This window comes from Drosophila suzukii, chromosome 2L (assembly GCF_043229965.1).
Source record: "Drosophila suzukii chromosome 2L, CBGP_Dsuzu_IsoJpt1.0, whole genome shotgun sequence".
In the NCBI taxonomy this organism is placed as follows: domain Eukaryota; kingdom Metazoa; phylum Arthropoda; class Insecta; order Diptera; family Drosophilidae; genus Drosophila; species Drosophila suzukii.
Window position 1 is genome coordinate 25,139,820 of NC_092080.1, and position 22,956 is coordinate 25,162,775.

The 22,956-nt window shown below is 37.6% G+C and overlaps 2 protein-coding genes and 1 long non-coding RNA gene across 8 annotated transcripts in view; 1 reads left to right on the forward strand and 2 right to left on the reverse strand.

The window, feature by feature from the left end:
* Nucleotides 1-918: 918 nt before the first annotated feature.
* LOC118878302 (TAR DNA-binding protein 43-like) lies at nt 919-2,145 on the reverse strand. Its single transcript, XM_070994288.1, has 4 exons — nt 1,606-2,145; nt 1,356-1,554; nt 1,004-1,301; nt 919-943 (listed from the first exon to the last, which is right to left on the reverse strand). The coding sequence occupies exons 1-4, from the start codon at nt 1,846-1,848 to the stop codon at nt 919-921; spliced, it is 765 nt and encodes a 254-aa protein (XP_070850389.1). The 5' UTR covers nt 1,849-2,145.
* A 919-nt stretch (nt 2,146-3,064) lies between these two features.
* LOC139355181 (uncharacterized) lies at nt 3,065-15,403 on the reverse strand. Its single transcript, XR_011605914.1, has 3 exons — nt 15,065-15,403; nt 3,438-3,723; nt 3,065-3,381 (listed from the first exon to the last, which is right to left on the reverse strand). It is a non-coding gene; the product is annotated as an uncharacterized lncRNA (long non-coding RNA).
* Nucleotides 3,845-22,956, forward strand: part of raw (NDT-like domain-containg protein raw) — a 31,688-nt gene continuing 12,576 nt past the window's right edge. The window contains exons 1-2 of one of the 6 annotated variants that reach the window (XM_036815255.3): nt 3,845-4,134; nt 16,050-16,761. In XM_036815255.3, coding sequence (XP_036671150.2) covers nt 16,238-16,761 — 524 coding nt within the window. In that variant the 5' untranslated portion in view covers nt 3,845-4,134; nt 16,050-16,237. Of the gene's footprint in view, nt 4,135-15,546; nt 16,762-22,116; nt 22,136-22,754; nt 22,781-22,956 lie in introns of those variants that run through there. The other 5 variants (XM_036815257.3, XM_017071646.4, XM_036815252.3 and 2 more) reach the window with 5 other exon arrangements.

Consider the following 22,956-nt stretch of genomic DNA (forward strand, 5'->3'; position numbering starts at 1 on the left):
GACCCAAAAATTGCATCAAACTCAATTTTATCCAAATATGGATGTATTATATTTAATAATCCTACTTAATAAATAAATTTCTGCATATTGAATTCAAAGATTCGAATTAAATATGCAGATATTTATTTTTATTCTTACATCGTTTTTTCATTGACCCAAAAATTTCATCAAACTCAATTTTATCCAAAGACCATTCATAAAAAGATATAATCAAATAAAGGAATCGAAATAAAGGAAGATGACGCAGGGCAAGTTGTGCAATCTTGGGATCAGTAGCTTGCTTGCATATTTCCATCTCCATCGCAATGGGTAATGGGTATCCGATGTCGAGGCCATAGAGTACATACGTATGTATGTAGTGAACCTACATGTCAAATTCTCTAGCTTTTAAAATGAGACCGCCACCTAGCGGCATAACCTTAAGACAATTTTTTGAAGGGAACTGAAAAAAAAATTAAACAAAATTGCTTTCTTACTCTTACAAAATCTTTTTATGTGGGCGATACACAGATTCTGCTCATGAGTAAATATTCTTCTGTACTTGGAAACTCACCAGTAACGGATTTTACAGTTTTTGTTTTCGAAACAGTTAGGAATTGATTCTCCTCCAGCGCAATAAAAAAAGCATTCTTTTATTTTCTTTTTTGATTTTCACACTTCTAGGAATTTAATAGTGGAAATAATAATTTTGAAATAACAAAATAGTTGTAACTGTTTGTAAGTAAATTTTAGCTACCGGCAATAGCGAGCATTAAATACAATTTGTTTACTTATTGAAACCCTTTTCAAAATGTGCTTAAGCATTAAGTTAACAGAGCTTTATTTGGTTCGCTAGAGTGGGTTGAGTCCTTGCTACATTATAGCAGGGCTGACAACCAGGGATTGCGTCTACGATATTATGGTTGAGCAATCAATCACCTAGGTAGAGTAAAAGGTTGCCGTTCTGCAATAGTTTTATGAGTAGTTATATGTTTTTTTTTGCGGAAATGTTTCAAGTACACACCTGTTGGTCATTGCAGCCCGAGCTGTCGGTCCTGTCATCCCGTTGACACCCGGATTGTTTGGGTTATTAGATCCCTTCCGTCCGCCAAAGTTGTTGGCGTTGTTGTGGCCGTTCTGGGCCATCCAGGATAAAAAATGTCCTCCCTGCGAAGTAACTGAAAGAGTTTTTTGTTTGAAACAATAATAGAGGTGTTGATAGAGGTCTTGCCTGTTGGTCGGGCTATAATTGTAGCTCTGTGTCTGCTGACCCCTGTTTTGTTCTGCCTTTGGGGCAGCATTCGACACATGCACCGAAACACCTGAGAAAAGCATGTTGTTAACCGATTTTCACTTTCTTATCTCCAATAACTCACCCTTAATTATATGATCCTCTCCACACAGAGACTGCGCCACATCAGGATCGAGAAAAGTGATAAAACTAATGGCTCTAAAGGGTCGGGGAATAAACACGTCGGTGACCTCGCCAAACTTGGAGAAATACTCGCGCAAGTCGTCCGAGTTTATGTCCTCTGTGCAGCGGCCCACGAAGACCTTGCACCTGATGTCCCATGCCTTGGGAGATAAAAAGGGTTAGTAAGTTAAGGGAATTCTTAGAGGGGTTACCTTAGAGTTGGGCACCTTAACCTCGCACCAACGACCGTCGATGAGGTGACGGTTAGAGAGAACGCGCATTTGGGCGTCGTAGGACCCAAAGCGTACGAATCCAAGGCCTTTGGACTGCCCCGACTTGGTTTCCTTCTTGATCTGGGCCATCAGCACTTCGCCAAAGGTCTCAAAGTACTCCCGCAAGCTAACCTCAGTTGTCTTCCAGGGCAAGCCCAGAACCATAAGATCAGTGCATCGCATCGGGTCTCGAACCGTTTGGTCTTGGCCGTTGAGTTCTCCAAGTTATGGTCGCTCTTGCGCTTGTTTTCTATGGAGGATTATAGAATGAATTTGGGTGCCTCTTTAAGTTGTAGAAACCAAGTAATATCCTTGGGAAACACACAGAAGTAGAGGTATTCCCCCCATCCAGCGTCCACGCTGGGCGGAAACAGTCTGCCCTCGTTGAAGCGAACTCCGCAAACCGCCTTCGTGTCCACGTTGCGATACTCGAGACCGCAGGAACCCGGAAACTGGGCCCTTACCAAGGATGCTGATGAAAACGACACGAAGTTAAAGGTCTCGACCGCACAGAAATGATCCACCATATCATTCAATCAACTGAAGCTCCCACATATTCTGCATCCCTACATTCATGAAATGGACTCTCTCAAGTCATCCGTTCCTTCCAGATGCATTTCAAATAATGTATATCCCACACACATTTTGTGTGTTAAAAGTGTTTTTATTTCGATTTTTTATGAGCCAATAATTCGACTTATTTCATTTTTAACTTTAAACCATTTTGTGTAAAAAGTATTTTTTCAAAAATGTTTTGAACAACGCTCTGCACCAACACAGCAAAAGATAAATCCCAAAATTGTGGCTTAAAAAATAGACATAGTTATAAATACTTAAAAGGTGGCGCTGAAAACATTACACATGCTAGCGTTCAAATTTTATGTATTTAGATTTGCATTTTTTTGAAGCAACAGAATTTTGACGTCCTCTTCCTAAGGATACGGTTTGCTTATACCAATCAGCTTTTCGATTCAGCGATTCTCTATGTGAACAAGAATCCGCATAAGATTGCAACAGCGATTTTAAGCGGCTGTGTGCAAAGGGTATTACGAGCGTTCAGCGATTTTCACACAGGGTATCAGGTATTTTTGTAGTATTTTCTTAGCTCATCTGAGTACCGCGGTGTGCCGCGCGCTCTCTCCTATAGCTGGCGCACAAACATTTTTTTTTAAACATTGATGTTTCTTAGGCCCAGTACGCAGATCAGCTAAGAGTTTCACTAGTCGAAAAATCTTATTCCTTGTAGTGTGACCCAAGTTTTCAATGTTATCCCGCAATGCATGTAGCATGGCCTTACTGTCAAGTAGCTGGGTTTTTTGACAAATGGAAAACAAATCAACTAGATCAATTTAAAAAAGAAGAGTCTGCTGGTGCACAAAGAAATTAACATAAAAATAAATGGAATGTTCAACGAATGTTTTATTTATGTAAATAAGTAGTATAAAGCTTCCTTCTCGTCCCACGGATACTTCGCCATCTTCCCCGCGCCATCTGCAGCCCAGCTCCGAATCCCAATAGGCATAGGACCTTGAGGAAGTGGGGAAGTGGGAGGTCCGCCTGATGCTGCAGAAAGTCTCCCAGCATCCTGGCAATGGCTGGTAATGGCATCCTTTTTCCTCCTCCCTATAGAGACTAGCGCGTCCTTCATCTCCGCTTTAGAAGGAGTCCTGTGGTTCCCCAATAGAGAGCTCGTCGGAGATTGTTCTAGTGGTTCTGCTAAAATGATACTTCTATTAGTACATCGTAAACAAGTTCGTTTGGTCACAACTTACTTTCTTTGCGAGGACACGCTTGGCAGGCTGTCGATGTAGGGAGCTAAGTCCCACTTGGCATGTTCCTTCCCACTGGGATTCTCTAGTGGATCTCCTCCAGCACTTCAACTATTCCGCGGATTTTCCCTGTTGTAATATTGCTTCCTGTCGGTGAAGTCCCACAATAACGGGCAACAGGCGTTCTTTTTCATCTGCACTGACCTCCTGCAGTCGTTTTTGGAGTCTTCCATCACTCGCTAAATCTGGTATTTGTTCTGGTATTTCCTTAGCTCATCTGAGTACCGCGCTGAAAAACATTTTTTTTTGTTGCGGAAGCACCCACTGTCTGAACAGACTATTAATAAATACATCGATAATGCGCTACCAAACATCGATGCTTTAAAATCATCACTAACATCTATGTTTACCACCACTAGGTGACTAAAATAACCAAACCAAAGAGAGTGCAACAGAGAAATTGTCAGCAAACACTGGAGTTAATTGTTTAAAATGTGACAACAGCAATTCAAATGTTTGCTAAGTAATAAACCAATAGTTGTTTTGATTTTTTTTCACCAAAACGTGTTAAGTGAATCGGTTACACAAGAGCGGGAGAAAAGGAAAAGTAAAAAAACAATGGAGCAGTCGTAAAAATTGATTAAGCAAAACAAATGAGAAGAGAGCGCAAAATGCACAAAATGGTTAAATTATTCCTCAGGTAATTTTATTCTCGACAATAACAAGATTGCTCTTGTGCTCTCATTGTTGTTGTTTTTTGTTCTGGGCTCTCTCTTCGCGCATTTATTATTATGAATGACGTAAGCGCGCCTCTTTGGTGCCCCTACAAAGGCAATAACAACAATTTGCTTTTGTTGTTTTGCAAAGGAAAATAACAGAATCGTTTTTTTTACAGCGTGTGTGAGCTCCCCCTACACGCACACGCACACAAGTAAAAGTGGCGTCGTTGGTTTTTTCTTGAAAAACGTGCTAGCCGCCTTAAGAGAGAAAGAAGAGAGCGCTTCTCTCTCTTTTACCATATTATAACTTTTTTGGTCAATGACCTAAGCTTTTTGGCCCGTTAGTTGTATTCGCTTTGTTTTTTCGCCTATTTCCGTGCGTTTTTCTATGAGCTAGTTCAAAAATTGTAGTTTATTTTCAAAAGTTTGTTACACCTTGCGAAGGTTAATATCGCCGTAGCAGTTGCCTCTCCCTACCTTTTCTTCGACCAATTGATCAGACACAGTTAAAACAAATATGTAAGTAATGTTTATTTTAAAAATCAAGTACGCAGCTCTCAAGACAAGATTACAATAAGCGACAAGAAATGTATTATTATCTGTACAAATATGGCACTAATTATAAAATTTAATTCGTAACTCTGAAATATTGTATGTCTTAAAAGAGAATAGACATATACAGCTGTGTTCATTAAAATAGCAGTGCGACAGAAGCGAAACTATATAACGGTTTATTATTTTTTTTAGAATGGATCATAGAGATACAAAACAAGCCCAAAAACCCATTAGATTTTGTCTGTATTTGGTTATTTTCAGGTTTTTGAACACGGGCACAACATTTTGTCTGTTCACTGAAATAGCAGTTTTTGATTTTCTTCCAGGAAAAGTCCCGAAAATGTTTGTAATTTGGTGAAAATTAGGTTTAATGAAGACCATTATTATAAATTGAACCATAATACACTATAACTATAGAAAAAAATTAACTTTAGTGGGTAGAGGACCTCATTGCTCCAAGGGAGAAAGGAAAAATTGATTGAGCTTAGAAGGGAGGGCAAAACGTGTCAATATATTCAGTGCCCCTTAAAATGTCCAGCCAATATGGTTTACAATGCCATAAATTATGAACCCAAGCCCGAAAAAGTTATGCGATACGGAAAACCACAATTGTAGAGGACGTACGCAAAGTGCGCTTCAGCAAAACTTATCCTTTTGATGTGAGCTTGGGAATCTGTGATGGCACTATTATCTGAGGTATGTTAGATGAAAATTTGAATGCTAGAAGTCCACGAAGGGAGCCTTTACTTGGTAAAAGACACCCCAAAGATAGGTTAAAGTTTGCCAAAAGCCACTTGAACTAGCCACTATCAAAAGGTCGATTTATCCTTTGGACAGATGAGTCTTAGCTGGTGTTTTTTGGTGGAACAGGTTCAAAATAGTATTTTTGTCGACCACCAAACACCGAGTACCACCCAAACCATACGCTCAAGACTGTTAGGCAGGTGGCCTTAAAATCATGGTATGGGCACTTTTCTCTTACAGCGGTGTGGGTCCCTTACGTTCGATCGATGGGATCATGGACCAACATGATTACGTAAATATACTGAGAAATGTCATGATCATGATGAAATGTCCTTAATATGGACATTACAGCAGGACAATGATCCTAAGCACACCAGCAAATTGGCCAAGGAGTGGATTAGCCTCCTCGGATTTAAATCCGATTGAGAACTTATGGGGGGACATAATCGTTATGTTGCCAAGAAATTCCCGACTTCTAAGCCGCAGCTTTGGCAAGTTGTGCAGGAGAGATGGGGTCAGATTTCCCGCAAACGTTGCGAGGACTTGGTGGACTCCATGCCATGAGCTATATTGAATTTTATCATATTTTTCTTTTAAGACTGCTATTTCAATAAACACCATAATTCAGTTTTTTTTTTTGTTATTATCCATATTTGCTAAAATATTGAAAAAACAGCTAAATTATTTAAAAGTAAATAATTTAAACGGTTGTATCTATGTTTTGTCTCAATGTTGTGTTTATATTAGTGTTTTTCGATTTTATACGTGCAGGTTGTATGCACTGCTATTTCAATGAATACAGCTGTATGATCAAAATAAACGAAGATAAAATCTTTATAGCCGTTACTCGTAGGTAGATAGAAGGTAGATAGAAGCGTCCCCGAAAGTATATATATTCTTGATCAGGATCACTAACCATGTCCGTCTGTCTGACCGTCCGTATGAACGCTGAGATTTCGGAAACTATAAAAGCGGGAATGTTGGGATTAACCAAACAGACTATAGGGGTTTTTGAGCAGAGGAACTTTGTTTCAGCGAAGTGCCACGCCCGTGATTTACTTACACTTTTCGAAAAGTTTCATCCTGATAGCTTAAAAACTAAGATAAACGCCCACAAACGACTAGAACAATAAAACGCGTATAGCACCCACATTTTTTAATATTTTGTAAAAATTGTGACAATTTCCTATATTCAATATTCAGTCATTAAAAAGGTTTATCCAAATAATAGTCAATTTTTTGCAATTCAATAGAGATTGCACACGCCATGCAGCAAATAAACTGTTTTCACTAATACGCCACCAAGCCGCTAGGGGCGCTATAGGCAAGTTAGCGTAGACCAAGTGGCGCTATAGAAGGGGAAAATAGGTGGCACTATAGGCTAGGTGTGCTAGTCATAAAAAATATAAGCAAAATGATATTTGAAAAATTCTTTTTGCAGTTACTATTATTTTTGTTTGAAGAAACTTTTTGCATCAAAAAATTTAAGTTTTCAAGACGAGGAAAAAAGTTTTTTTTAAAAATTTCAAAGTTGATTTACACAAATTCGTCCTTTTCAATAAGTACTGAATGGGTAAAGAAATGTATTGTATCATTCAAACGGCATTGAAATTACCTTTCCATTGATGCCTATAGTTTACAAGAAGTAAATTCAAGTTATGAGTATACTTAACTTTTATTTTGTCAAAATACATATGCCGACCAGTGTATACACAGTCATGCTTGTTAAAAAGAAATTTAAAATTAAAGACTTGGAAAACTTTTAACTTAAGAATACCATGTGCAAAGCACAAAATACTACTCACACACAAACGATATGTGTTCCATTTAGAATTATGGACCAAAAAATCGATTTCACTTTCCCAACTTTGTCGATTTCTTGACATCGTTCAATAAGAGTAAAGAGTTACTCAGCTAAAGGGACCAAAGGGTCCGTGGCGTATTGAAATACGCAATTTACCCGCGATCTGAACATATGCATATACATATGTACATATAAGTACATAACCATGGTTACGTGGGCGGAAGCCAGATTTAGGCTTTATGGGCGCAAACTTTTTTTGGGTCAATCGATACGTGTTGAGGAGACTTATACATTTCAGTTAAAATGTATCTTCTATTATACAAATTGAAGGCGCCTCAGTGTTGGGCTGTTTGTGGGCGTTAGAGTGGCCGTGGCACACTGACGAAACAAACTTGCGCTGCACAGGAATCTCAGGAATCTGCATGCCTATTCCCGGTATTGTAGCTTTTATAGTTTCCGAGATGACAGCATTAATACGGACAGACGAACATAGACATACGCTTCTTTCTACCTGTTACATGCTTTCCGACGAATCTACGACTCTACGAGTAACGGGTATAAAAATACCAAGACATTTTTGGTTGAAAAACTGTCTGAACTTGAAGTGCTCACAGTTTTAAAGTTGTTCAAAGCAATGTACTAAAAACGTATTTTATGTTGACTGTCTTATACAAAATTACATCACAGGTTGACTCATGAAAGATGTATCCATCGTATTGGACTTACTTTAATAGGGAAGGACAAACCCATGTCATTGGCTTGAACCCTGCATGATAGATGGGTGTTGTGGTACTTTGTTTTTGGTTAATTATTATGTTTGAAGGATCCTTAATTTTAACTTTGTCTTAATTAATTTTAATACGTTTGAGTTAAACAATTTACTCGTTTCTTGAGAATTCTTATGCGCTTGTAAATATCTTTGAAGTCTGAAGTGTTACTTTAAGTCAAATCTCACAAAATATATGCAATATCCAAAAAAATCAGCGAATCATAACATTAAAAAAAAAACGTAAGTTCGTTTTTTACTTGTTTTCTTAAAATTGGAAAAAATTATGTGAAGGCAATAATTTTGATATCCGTTCCACATTTCTCAAATAGCTGGATTACTGAACAATATAATAAGGAACACTTCTTATAAAATAATCAACACTTTCCATGTATTTTTTTTTAATTAAGAACCTGTGGCGTAGGTGTGTTTTCATTTTTTTCGCAGTAAGCCGTTTTGCAAAAGTTAATTTCGGGAATCGCATTTGAAGATATTTTGCTCGGTACCCTGAGCTTGGAGACTTGTCTACTAGATAAAACATCAATGTTTTTGAATGCAAATTGTTACTTCTAATGGCTTAAACTATATAACTTTTTTTAGACATACAAAAATTAACAAAAGTAAACAGCTTTCATGAGAAAAGGTACTTTATTTACTGAGCGATTAAAATTAAACAAAAGAGAAAGCTATAATAGAGTACCTCAACTAATAGATACCTCTTACTCACCTAAGGGAAGTGCGAATGCGGAGATATGCAAGCACCAAAAAAGTGCTTCCGAGGTTGCGCACCAGCTCCACCTAGCGCCAGTTACATTATTTGTTTATAACTTTTTAATCAATTGTCCGAATTGAAAAATGTTTGGCTGTGGATGGGCATTATTAAGAAAAAAATATCCCTTTATGCCATTAAAGTATTTTACGGATTTTTAAAAGGGAACTTTATTCCCCTCATTTTAAATACATTGAATGTTAAAAAACGTTACTAATAATGTAAAACCGTAATGTAATGTATTGTCGATGTCATCGAATTTTAAATACCCGATACTCATCTGAGGGGGTCCGAGGGAGAAAGAGATTTGCAAAAGGGACTGTCCCCAAGATTGCACACTTTATTTGCTTATAACTTTTCAATGAATGGTGCCATTTTAATTTTGGTTGGAATGTATATGGGTATTGATTATATGAACGAAGTCTCATTTAAAAAATGTTTAAAAATGTGGCCGCTAGACAGGGTATTGGCGCTGCGAAAGAAGCTCAAGAATGCCAAATCCCAAGATTCTAGCTTTTTTAGTTTTCGAGATCTGAGCGTTCATGTCTAGATCGACTCGGCTAGTGGTCCTGATGAATAATATATATACTTTATAGGGTCGGACATGCGTCCTTCTGCCTGTCACATACTTTCCGACGAAACTAGTATATATACTAGATTTAAACAAAGAAGGATAAATAAAGAGTGGGGAGCGAGATTGGGTTGTTTTGAAATGAAAACAGGCGGGATAAAAAGCAAGCGTGCGAAGGAAAAACGTACACCTAGAAACAAAATATAAACAATTATGCAGCACTTATGTACATATACGTAACAACCAGGAAGACAAGAACTGAATCTTAAATGCTTTTAAAAGTATGTGTTTAATGGCTTGTACATATATGCATATATGTATATGTATGTATAAAATAAGTAATCGCCGCGACATTATGGCTAGGTAAACACAAAGGCATCATTACTGAAGGTCGTTTTTGTTTGCATGCGATAAACTTTTTTTGACTTAATAGCAAATATCACAAATGCTTACCCGAATGCTTCCCTGTGTTTGCGATTTGTATTATCTGTAGGCCTTTGTTATCTATCCAACCATTTGCTTATCTGAGCATGGCTGTTAATGAGTGTATGTGTGATGGTAACTTGATTGAATTGATTGATTGACAACAGTCAGTATATTAGCCCCCCAAAACAATCCACTGATGCTTATCAGCAGCCAGATCACACACAAAGGAGAATAAGATCTAAATCCGAATCGAATACAGCGTTGAGGAAGGAAGTTACTACTTTTTACCTACAAAAGTACTATGTATTTGCCAAATATAAATACCTAGTTAAGGTTACTTAGTTAAAGGGTAATTAAAACCATTATTTGATGATATAGTCGATGCCACCGATATCAAATAACAGTTACTCAGCTTAGGGGAGTGCGAGGGAGATTCATATGTACAAGTAGCGTCTGTTCCCAAGAAAGCACAGTTTATTTACTTATAACTTAATGAAGTTAATGCATTTTTGGCATGTAGTTTTGAATCTACATCCCAAGTCCCAGCTTTTTTAGCATTTATAGTTTCCGAGCTCTTAGTGTTCATACGGACGGACAGACAGACGGACATAGCTAGCTTATAGTTTCTACTATACCTTTTTAGTATTCGAGTAACGGGTATAAAAAGAGTAATATTTTGGGCCAATAAAAATAGTATAAAACAGTTAAAGTTAGAATTACTATACTTAACATTTTAACGTATTTGGTTGTTCTTAGCCGGTAAATACTACTGTGGGCAAAGGTAAATTAGTTTGTAAAATTGCATGCCCTTTTAAGTAATCTCCTTCCAATAAAATACACTTGTGCCAAAAAAATTTGAATTTTCTTAGGCCCAAATGGTCTTTTACAATGGTTTTCACAGATCCTTTTAATATTCCGATCATATTAGTAAGGTCCCTAACAACGCCGGAGTGATCCAAGTCATCAACACGTTCTCGACCTGTTTGAAGTCTTTGTACCACTTATAAACATTTTTCTGCGACTTGGTAGAATCACCAAAGGCTTTCCGCAACATCCTCAACGTTTTCACAGCCGAAATTTCATTCCGCAAACCACATTTAATGGCACTACTCTGCTCTGCTCTATTAAATCCGAAAATGTAAAAATCGAAAAATTCACTATTTAGTAAACACAAGCGTAAATATATTAATGATAATGACATTGACATGAAATTTGGCCCAGATGTTATTAACAGTCCTGACAACTCAAGAAAAAAAGAACTAGCCCGAATTGTTAGGCCCGCGAAGTTTAAATTAAAAAATCACCTTACTTACTGGCCACAGTTGCAGCAACGTCACACTTATAACAGTAACAATACTATTTCTTTCTTTCACGTATTCTGTGTTTTAAAATATACTTCTTAATTAGGCTAATTATTTTAATGTCTACCCCATAATTCGAGTCCCGCTTTTTCAGTTGGGATTTTGTGTGCATTTCTTGAATGTTGATTTTGAGTCTATTGATTTTCCCAAATGGTACAAGCACAGACGGAAAGCAGAATAGTTACTTTTAATTTTTTTGTGTCTTTTGTACCTCAATGCCTGCAATGCCATTGCGGGCCCAACATTGTAATCCGCGGTTATCCGGAACCGCAAATTAAATGTTTTTCACCTTGTTTCAACCCATGGCAAGTAATTAGTTAGGCTTAGATGGATTTATGGCCACCATATATCCCGAGATAACCCGAATCGCACCATCGCGAGATGCTCATAAAAGGCGCGTCTATGACAGCATCTCCGCTGGTGCCGTGCAAATTTGAGTATTTTTGGCCAACACAACAAGAGGGTAAAATAAAAATAAAAAGAAACTCAAAACAAAGAGACGAAACAAACGTCTTGGACATGTGCGCAAATCTTTTTGAACTTTCGTAATAGAAGCAAGTGCCAAGAGCAAACCCTGACATACATTATAATTTTTAGCAACGCCCTCTTTTTTCTAAAACTTTTTTTTAGAAAACTTATATTTTTATACCCGTTACTCGTAGAGTAATGGGGTATACTAGATTCGTCGGAAAGTATGTAACAGGTAGAAGGATCAGGGTTACTAGCCGAGTCGATCAAGCCTTGTCCGTCCGTATGAACGTTGAGTTCTAGGAAACTATAAAAGCTAGAAAGGAATTTGGCATGCAGATTCTAGAGCTTTTTGCGCTTAGTAACGTCCATAATGCTAAAATCTGTCTAGCGCACACGTTATTAAATACTTGAAAAGTGTGGCATTTTGTTTTGATTATCAATACCCATCTACATGCCAAAAACAGTTCCAATCGGACCATTCATTAAAAAGTAATAAGCAACTAAAGTGTTCTAATTTCGTAACAATCGCTTTGCTGCTTGCATATCTCCATCTCCCTCGCTCTCCCATTTTCAGAGTAACAGGTATCTAACAGTCGAGACCGCCTACTAGCGTTTTCTCTTGTTTATTAATATTTCGTTCACCTACACGCGCGCCTAATCCCATTTCGAGCAGCATCAATAAATTTCCGACCTGGCAGACATAGTCAGATTTTTATTCACACGTTTTCTGTTTATCTGGGTGAGTTGAGTAGTATATATTGCCACAAATTTGGCTAAAATAGTCTTCAGCCCGCCCACAAACAAATGGAGAAAGAAACGGTGCGGATATAATGTTTACCTGGTATCCCTATTTTAAGCGAAATAACCTTTAGTGGCTTCTTTAATTGACGAAGGAAGGGAGTCCCATTATTAGTCACTTGACTCTTGGCCAAGTGCAATCTATGTTCACATTTTTCGGCCATGAGTAAGCGATTAGCAATTAGCAATTGGGAGCACATCGGTTTTAACCAGTCAAATTAGTCACTTCGATTCCAATTCATTGTCATAGAAATACAAGCCAAGGTACAGTTAATTTGAAAAATCTTTATCTTTATCAATCGATTTCTTTCTATTTTGCTTTCGAACTCGTGTTCTGTATTGAAGCTAAGATCTTTACTTTAAAAATGGATTTCACTTTTAAAACGAACTGCAGATATGGTTGACTTTCATTTGAGTTTCCATTTGATTGCGAAATCAAAGAAAGTCAAATACACAAACACCGAAACAAACACACAAAAAGAGAAAGCCTGGTTTCCTAAAATAATAGTATCAATTTGTAAAATTGTGGCTAAAAATTATGACTTGATAATAGTAAAAAATTAGAAAACACAACTAGCTTTATAAAATGGGATATTTGTAGATACTATAGGTAATACTTTAATTTAACACAAATAAAATAAAACCAACAAAGGGAGTTAACTTCGCAAGCCGAAGTTTGTATACCCTTTCAGATATAATTATTAAATTTAATTCGAAATCCTTAAAAGTACAAAAAATGATATTCTCAATAGTATAATAATATGTCAAAAAACACGGAAGCTATAATTTGTTTCATATTATTTTTCCACCAATTTTCCGATCGATCCTATGACAGCTATATGATATAGTCGTCCCATTTTGATAAAACTAAATTCGAAGTTCAGAACGAATTAAAAAATATTATTTCCAAGCTTAGGAGGTTATATGTTAAAAACACCAAAGACATACTTTTTTAAAATTTTTTTCCGGTTATTCCTATGGGAGCTATAAGATATAGTTGTCCGATCCGGCTGGTTCCGACTTATATACTACCTGCAAAGGAAATAAGAATTTTGGGAAAGTTTCAGCCCAATGCTCTATTTACCCGCGACAGATTTACGCGTTATGGGCGTTTTTCGGAATTAGAGTGGGCGTGGCAAACTTTTTTTAAATCAATCGAAAGGTATTGACGAGACAAATACATTCCAGTAAAAAATTTGTTTCTGGTATAAAAACTGTGGGCGCCTGTTTTGGGCAAATTGTGGGCGTTAGAGTGAGCGGCAATTTTTTTTCTCGGTCAATCGAAAGGTATTGACGAATATTATACATTTCAGTTGAAATTTATTTTCAAGCATTAAAAAAGTGGGCTCCACAGTTTTAAATAAAAAATATATACTTTAAACTCAAATAATTAACTTAAATTTAGGTTGTATGGACTAAAATTGGGTATAATATGAAAAATTGTTAAAATTCAAATTTTCATCTAATCTTACAAAGGCATTGGGCCGCTCGAACAATTAACAATGGCGTGGCCTGTCGGAACTGGGTGAGCTCCCTGTTTTTTTTTGAACCGGTTTCAAATCCTGTATAAGACATGTTTTTTTCTATTTTGTAAATTGTAGTAACATTAGTAAATGAATTTTACAATTGAAAATCCTGCAACTCACTTACTCCCGAAGGCTCGAACCAGGGTCCTCTCGCTTTAAAAAAAATCGAACTCAAACCTCCATTCTGGTGAGTGGAACATTCTCCCACTGGCTAATATCTGATATGTTTGCGAACATTTCACATTTGCCAAATTAAATTTTTTTCAAGAAACTACAACAATATTTTAACGTACCTTGAAAACTATCGAGTATTATTATTATATACCTATAAGTGTGTGTATTTGATAATAAAATTCTGAATTTTAGAGCGCCCCTTTTGAACACTTTCTTTTCTTTAAAAATTATAGTGACTTTTGCTTTTTTCATATATCCCTTAAAGATAATATTATAAAGCCCTTGACATAAAATTAGTTCGCACTATAGATTCCATACATTTGATGGCCTTAGGCTAAATATTTATGTCCATTTTTACTAATTTTAAGTCCACATTCCATGTCCATGTTTCCTTAAATCTTTCTGAGTGTATCTTCTACCAATTTGGGTGATACCTGTTTTGGGTGATTTTCAAATATTTACAAAATAGTATCTATAAGGGTACGCCATTGAAACGCAGTTAAAAACAAGGAAGAACGATATAGTCGATTACCTCAACTATCAGATACCCGTTACTCAGCTAAATAGAGATATGCAAGTAGCAAAGCGAGACTAAAATGCGCCACCTACCGGCGGTATACAGATTTAAGCGTTATGGGCGTTGTACTCTACGAGTAACGGGTATACAAATATTTAAAAAAACTAAAATTTTAGTTATTATTTTCAAAAGTGAGCTTATCATAGACCTTTTACAGGTGGGATTGCACTTGACAGCTAGTGATATAGTATGTTGAACACTTTACAGAATATGTGTTTTATGCACGGAACGCTATCCCAGTTGGGATTTATAAGGAACACATTTCAGAAAATGTACAGTTACTGTTGCTTACTCTTGTATAAAAGATTAGAGTAACTATTTTTGACAGCTAATTGACTGTTCAATGTTGTAATAACAAAACACACTCACCAATACACGAAACTAAGTTAGAAGGAGCTAAACTATTAAATAGTTAAGAGAACTATCTTGTTAGCGGAATCTGGCTATTTGCATCTTAATCACTCGGTGATTAAACGAACCAGTAACTACTTTATTTGGTGTGAAATCGATTTGGACCACTTATTGTGCGGTGCGAACTTATATTTTTACCCTGGTCAACGAAAATGGCTAGACAATCGAGAGTGGCCCACGCGCAACGCGAGTTTGGGGGCTTCTTCCTACCAAAATTGCGATGTTGGTCAAGTTTTCGCCTTTTGATTGATAGTTGTTTGTTTTGAGAGTGTGCTGGGAGGGAAAGAGAGGGCTTCTCTTCCCTGTGCCTCTCGCTCGGCCGCTCCGGTTCTCGAGTGCTCTCCTCTCTTCGCAGAGGCGATCGATGCTCGAAGTACTTGGGGGACTCTTGGGTTGTGAGACTCATTCGCTTGCGTTCACTCGACGCGTTAACAACGTTGCGTATACGCCTCGTCGGCCGCGTTGCATGAGTGTTGGAGAGCCGTCGCCTTTGGCGCGTGTGTGTTCGTGCGGGTCTCTTCTTGAGTTCTCTTGATATTACGAATATTATTCAGCCGACTTCCGTTCCGATCGCATATAAAACCGCGCCTGTGTGCGCCATATAAAATCATTTCTAAATTTATAAAAACAAACTCGTATACACACACACTCACCCTCCCGCCCAAAGAAATCAATTTAATTTGTGCAAGACGTAACGCCTTAAGATGTATGTTTATGCATAAATATTTGCCAAAGAGCACCCACACACAAAAAACAACCGAGTGCTAGCTAAACAACGGTCAAATGGAAAATAAAATGTAGAGATTTATTTTGGCCAGACAAAAGTCGTAGCACGCACACCTTTACCAAATGCTCCTGCTGCATTTGAACTATATTTATTGTTTGCCTTTTTGCTTTCTATATGAGTTTTTGAACATTGTTTATTTTCACATAAATTCTTCAGTTGAAAGTGAAAGCGGCGTCGCCCCATCGTCGTGAAATGTTGTTGCCGGCGAGTTGAGATCGCAGACGGACAAGTTATGCTAATGGCTAAGATATTCCGCAAAAAACTGACAATCGAATGCAAGAGCAGGGACGAATATGAACTTTTAAACATTGAATCGACAGCTCCTAAAACGAGATCCACGCAAAATGCGCTTGCAACATCGTTATGCCAGTAATCCGACCACAAATACGAGTAATAACAACGCGATAAGTAGCGGGAGCAACGGCAACCATATCACCATTAGGCGGACCAAGAAGCTAGGTGGCCAGAACATTACCAAGCTGCGCTCCGCCAAACAGTCGGCCAGCCCCAAACCCCCAACCACGATGCCACCCGCAACCCCCCTCAGCCGGCACCACCAGATAATGCTGGACAAGGAGACGGAATCGGGGTCGGACAAGGAACCGGCGGCACTATCGTCGAGGAGCCCAGGGCAGGAGGACGGAACCGAGGAGACAACTACCACCACCACCTCGGTGGAGCTGCGCTCCTCGGCCAGCTCGCACTATAGGGCATACGCCACCATCCGGAGCAACTCGACGTCGGCGATCCTCCATCAGGCCGTCCTGCCCCCCCTAACCCCCGCCGGAATGCTGTACGCCCGCCCCCGCACCCTCAACGTCCACAATGTCTGCCAGACGCCCGCGCAGATAACGCAAATGTTCTTTGGGTATGTTTCCGTTTGTTTTCCTAAGTTTGGCTCGTGCGTATTACTAACTGACTAACAAGCGACCTTGCACGTTTATCACCATTAAAGTATAACATCATGAAGTTTAAGCCAACTTAAAAATTACGTTTTATGCTTCCTTTCCATCTATGTTATCTCAGCTCCTACACTAAAACAAATAATTTTAACTTGAAAATTGGTATCCAGATACAGGTATTAAGGCTCTTTAATGCGGGAATCAGCACGAAGGCTAAACTTTTTTATGTTTATGTGCATATTTTGCAAACCATGTCAGTACTTCAAACTAAGGGTAAATATTTAGATAGGAAGAGAATCCGAAAGTCAAGGATATAAACAAAACTTTGTTTTCAGTTTGCCCATTCATCTTTCTCATCCATTGCTGGTCAATTGTGAGGTCAAGCTCTCTGCATCTACGCAAGGTCACCCAAAAGGCAATCCAGATGTGAATAAGCATTAGCATAAATATTTATGGGTAGTTCAATAAGTGTATGGGTCTTGAGGTGATGTAGTGAGATTGCGGATAAAAAACAGGAAAACTACGGGGTAAAATCATTCATATGTTCATTATCGATCTTAGGTAGTTGAACTCTATCCCCTTTCCTTAATAAAGACATAGGCCGAGTTTGTTTGACATTTTAGGGCTATTCACTTTTTTAGCCATTATCCGCTCGTTGTGCATTATCCGATAAGTTCAATACGCCGTTGGCAGAGATTTATATGCTGGGCGTTACGACCTGCCACGCCCCCTTGCATGCGAGCACTGCGATCCGTTCCGTTTGGTGCGCTCGTTCTTGAAAGATTTTGTCATCGTTATTTTAAACTGATATATTTATATTTATATTGCGCGCGCTCGAAAGCAGAGAAGGAAAAATATTCAATTAAATAAAATTACCGCCTCTCCCCGCGAATGGTTGGGTGTCCATTTTTGTCACTGTGTGAAAATTCATTGAACTTGATCTTTGTGTGATGTTTTTTTGTTTTTTGTTTATTTATTTTTGTTGTCTCCTCCATACACAGAAGCGTGTGTATTGCATATACTTCTTTTTTTGCCTTTTATCAATTGGATTGAAATTCAAAATAATAACAAAGCATTAAAATGTCAAAGCGCGCTGTAAACACGATCTCGCCAGCACCGAGTATCGAGTGCGATTGCTGGTATCGGGTACATGCTGTAGATTGGATATTTGTCTCAATTTGCATATAATAAAGTCATAAATAAGGCAACAAATTGTCTCTTTTATAACGTACTTGTTGAGCACATTGCCTTTAGCTCTGGAAGTTATATTAGTTGGCATAATAACGAATATGAGATGCCCTGCAAAATTGTAATATTTTATGAAAATTGGTATGCACTATAAGCACTTTCTAGATAGTGTTTGCCACTCACTCGTAAAAACCGGCTATCCGAATAGCATCATTATCACCTATAAGCACACAAGCTTGTTTTACTCAGTGGCTGGGTTATTTGGTTGCACGTCAGATAACCAGCCGATTTTGTCGACCGAATTTGATATACCTCGTGAGTTGCCTTTCAGATCATGAAAAATAAAGAAAAAGATACTGCCACAAATTCTGTCGAATTGAAGAACCACACCCAAGCCCATAGAGTTAGCTGCGGGGTATGAAAAAAGTTCGATTCATCGAACGCCTGGCTATGTGGCTATCGCTCTCCCGCGTTCCACCGTCTTCGTGGCCGATGATGTTATGGCTGAAATTTAATTTTAGCCATGATCTATTGTAGACTGACCTTCTTCGTGACACACTCGATTTGTAGATCCATATTGTGTGCGGCACACGTGTTGTCGATTTGCAGAGTATTGCACTGAAGGCTTGGTCATTTTTCTGCCCCATTGAGATGGATAAAAAAGCGTCAACTAATTTCAACTCATAAATCACGGACCGCCGCGTTCATTAAAGACTTTATGAGGTTCACAGAAAAATTCAATTAAAAGAGCTGGATGCTTTTGGCATTGTTTTTATTTCGCCTTAATTTAATTTTATGGATGCAACCATAAATCAACCATTGGCCGGGCAAAATTCTCCATGATGAGTTTATCAAAGGCTTTTCAATTCAACCGAATGCCGCATTCTTTGTCAATTACTCTAGTAGCATTATTTGTCTTGTTTTGATGTCTACCCCTTTATTGTTTTGTTATTCCTCTTGACGTAAAGTGCATTTATCAATTTGTTTTTCCATATATGTACATAGATTTGTTTGCCCTCTCTTTTTTACTGCCTCGTATTACTATGATTTATTTTGACTTGATTATGTAATAAATGGAATAGGCAAGTAGCTTAATTCTTTTAATCAACTTTATTCATCATTGGAAAAAGCGACTCATTCGGTAGAATGCAAATGTAAAACATAAATTCAAATCATTCACAATTTCCGGTTGAGCGTATCCAAAATGCAGGGAGCTGCATGGAGCTATTGTGACCATTTTCATTATTTTTAGAAGTGTTTTAACTGTTGGTCCCCTTTATCCGGAACAATAAAAAAACCAAGTAGCCAGATAAATCTCAAAACGAGGGTTTTCTTCAGAATTAATGACTTTGCTTACTCATATGTCACAACCAAGCTGTGAGGAAAGTTTATATGTGTATTATATGTTTAGAGTTAAATTTTTTATTAAAATAAAAATGTTAACGTAATCTGTAAGTGCGGACTAAGTTATTTCCTACATAACATTATTGCCATCTATGGATATCATCCGCAGTACCAAAACGTTCATTCGATCAGAAGCATATATTTTATACCCTTTTTAGCTGAGTCATTTATCAAGAACCTTTACAATTACAATCGACGTCAGGTAGATAATGCCGCCAATAGAAATCGGGAGAATTCAATTAGGAAAATTACTCGCACACCCAATTCTCACACAATTCTCGTTGCGGAACTGCGGCACGTTAGCAAATAAATAGTAATAAATGTGCTGGGAAATGCATTAATAGGCTAAGCAAATGGTGGCATTAATTATTCAGTCGACATAATTGAGAAACGTGCTGTAAACAATTAATTGAAATTGAAAGACTGCAGAGATCCGTGTGCTGTAAACACATCCAGTACCAAACATAAATATCGTATAACGAGCACTGAGCTAATCGTTTAAAAATAACAACAAACTAGGCGGCAGAATGCAGATTGCAGTTGGCTGGAATAAGAACCTAAGAATAGTCCAGGCTATCAGAACTACATTACATATATATATGTCCCTCTTTAAAAGGCCAAAATGTAACAAAGTCCGAAAGTTCCGACAACCATGTATTCCTTATTGATCCCCGATAATGTCACCGATAAAGTCGAATTGTGATTGTAGTGGATGAGCCAATCAATTGATGTTGTCACCTCTAAAACAGTTTTCACATTTATTTGGTTTGATAAAGCCAGAAGGGGTTATATATAAAATCCATATCCAAACCTTCAAAAGCCTTTGAAGGCCTTTATTGAAGGCAAACTTTGATAAAATTATTTCCAAACAAATCCAATTTTATTTGACTTGGCGGCAACGCAAATGATATGGTCACCCCTTAAAAGTCGTGTCTTATGTAGCATTTGAATAACTGACAAAACATTTGATGAAAAGATGTTTACTTTACAACTGAAGTTAAAAATTATTTATAGACTTACATATATTAAGCAAATATTCTAACATACGTTTTATTCCCTCGGGATATATATTTTTTTGAGCAGATCTATTTGTGATGATCTTGGCTAAATATCACTCACTTTGCACTTGTGCCATTTTCACGGTCAAGACGAACAGAGTTTTGGCTATATTCACCGCTATGCCCCCGGCCATTTAAATTTTCGATATGCAAACTTAAAAGCGCTTTAACAATGTTTTCTTTTTTCATTGTTTACGAGCGTCTATTTATTTGGTTTGCAGTCGTCGCTTTGTTTACGCGAGCATGTTCTAAAAATAATCTGCATCATCCAAAGTCAAAAGAAAGTGTGAATTTTTGAGGGCCATTTAACTGAGGCTACTTCATAATTTACAAAGCAAACACGCAAGCAGCTGAAATGCAAAAAGGAAATTGAAAAAGCAAAAATATTTTATAGCAACATATAAAGAAATTCAAAAAATAAAATATATATTGCAAAAGAAACGGCAAAACAGTTTATTATTTTTTAGAATATAATTTTATGGCAGGGTTTCTTTTTGCGTTGTTTAAATATTATTGTTATAAATCAAAAAAATTATATTTTAACCGTCTAATGGAATATGTACTTATATAACTCCTTAAATCGATGTTTAAAAAAATACAATTACCTTTTAGCCAACAAAAGTTGATTAGATGGATCTTTTTTAAAAACGAATTATTTTAACTTTGCACCTCGAACTGACTCACATTTCACAGCATTTAGCCTTTTGTTCACTGGTTAGAGGAAACCAGATGTCGCCCAATGCCGCACTTACCTTGCGCAAAAACCAATTTGTGTACTCGGTACTCTAATATGTGGGTTTGTGTGCTTCGATCGCTTCGATCTGGGCTTTCGGTTCTTTGTTAGTCGACCGAAATATGTAACCTATTTATTTTTGAAATGTTGACCTCATACGCACTGTGTTGCTTAAGTGGGAGTAAATCGATAGCGACCAAATGTGTCGATGACAACTTCATTTAGCGCAGCATGTGGACGGATGATTGAGTGACTGAATGATTGAGGGACTGATGGAGTGACAAACTGACAGGGTGACGGTTCGTGGGCCTTTGCGGGGCCTTTGTTCTAGACCGATAGAGAGAGCGGCGATGGTCGTCGAGTGTCGGTTCACTATCTCGATACTTTCAATCAGAAAACGATAATTCATGACATCACCATCGTCATCATCATCATTATTGCTATCGGCAACCGTCCGTAACAGTCTACTCCCAAGTTCTACCCCTTTCCGCTTGAGTGGCACGCTTAATTAGTAATTTAACACAATATTAAATAAATGTGAGCCCTCTGGCTTGACCCCGTAGCTCGCCGCCCCTGGCTCGCGTTGTAATTCCTATTAATACAATCCACTCTGACTTTTGTTTCTCTATGACATCAAAAGTTCGTGAGCTCGGGCGGGCAATTTTCTCATAATCGGAATTTCATCGAGAACTATGTTAAGTTGTCGTCCGTGTGGAGCGATTCAAAAGCTAAACTAAAAACAAAATGAAAAGCGGCGGAAAGAAGCATTGCACACGAAGAAAGGCAAATCAGTTTCCCGTTTGCTCGTCTAATGAGCAGTCGTGTGCCTGCATCTCGACTTTATACTCGCTCCTTAAAAAGTGCTCACGGATATCGGATTTAATTCAAACCCGCAGGAAGAATTATCGGGCTTGTTTATATTTTAAAGCGAAACCTTCCGCACATCATTTTACTTTGGTAAAGCTTATTTTATTTTATAATTTCTTCAGCAAAAGAAAATATATTTCTCTCTTGAAGTTCGGGCTCCCAAACTGATATCATAAATGTATAAAAAGCCAAAAACCTCAGCATTATCAGTAAATTGTAGTTTTATACAGGAAGGAAAGGAAGGCATCTTCGGCAAGCCAAAGTTACCATACTCTTGCATCTTAAACCATGTCATTGAAGACTCGTAAATATATAAAAGGTAGTGAACGTTGAGGTGTTGGGGTCTTCCATAAGGAAGATTTTGAGGGACATTCCAAAAGTGTATTAGAAAGTGTATTTGTTTAGTCGAATTTACAAACATTTTTCGCAACAAAATTTGATATCAAAACTTTTATATGTTGATGGTGCGATCGTCACAACCCCTTGCCTCGTTTATATTTGGTTCTAACTAGTCGTTAAAACCCCAGAAAAGAAGATAATAATCCAAAAAATAACACCGAAGCTAGAAAATGAGTTCTATTACCTCTTTAAGCATTCCTATGAAAGCTATAGGACATAGTTAGACTTACGTAGTACTGACAATAGAAAAAAGACAATTGGGAAAGTTCCGTGCCGTAAGCTTTAAACTGGGAGACTGTAAATAAATATTCCTTATGGGGTCGGAATGTCAAAAAGGTAAAGTATTATTTTTATTTTGAATTTTAAATACACATGTGTATTCACGAAAAAAGCTAACTCGAGGTTAATTTGCAGTACAGACACAGCAAAGCTTCTTTTCTTAAATAAAACCATTAACCATTTTTGTATTTGTGTTTTGAAATTAGACATTTTTTTGTTGCCCTACGCAAAAA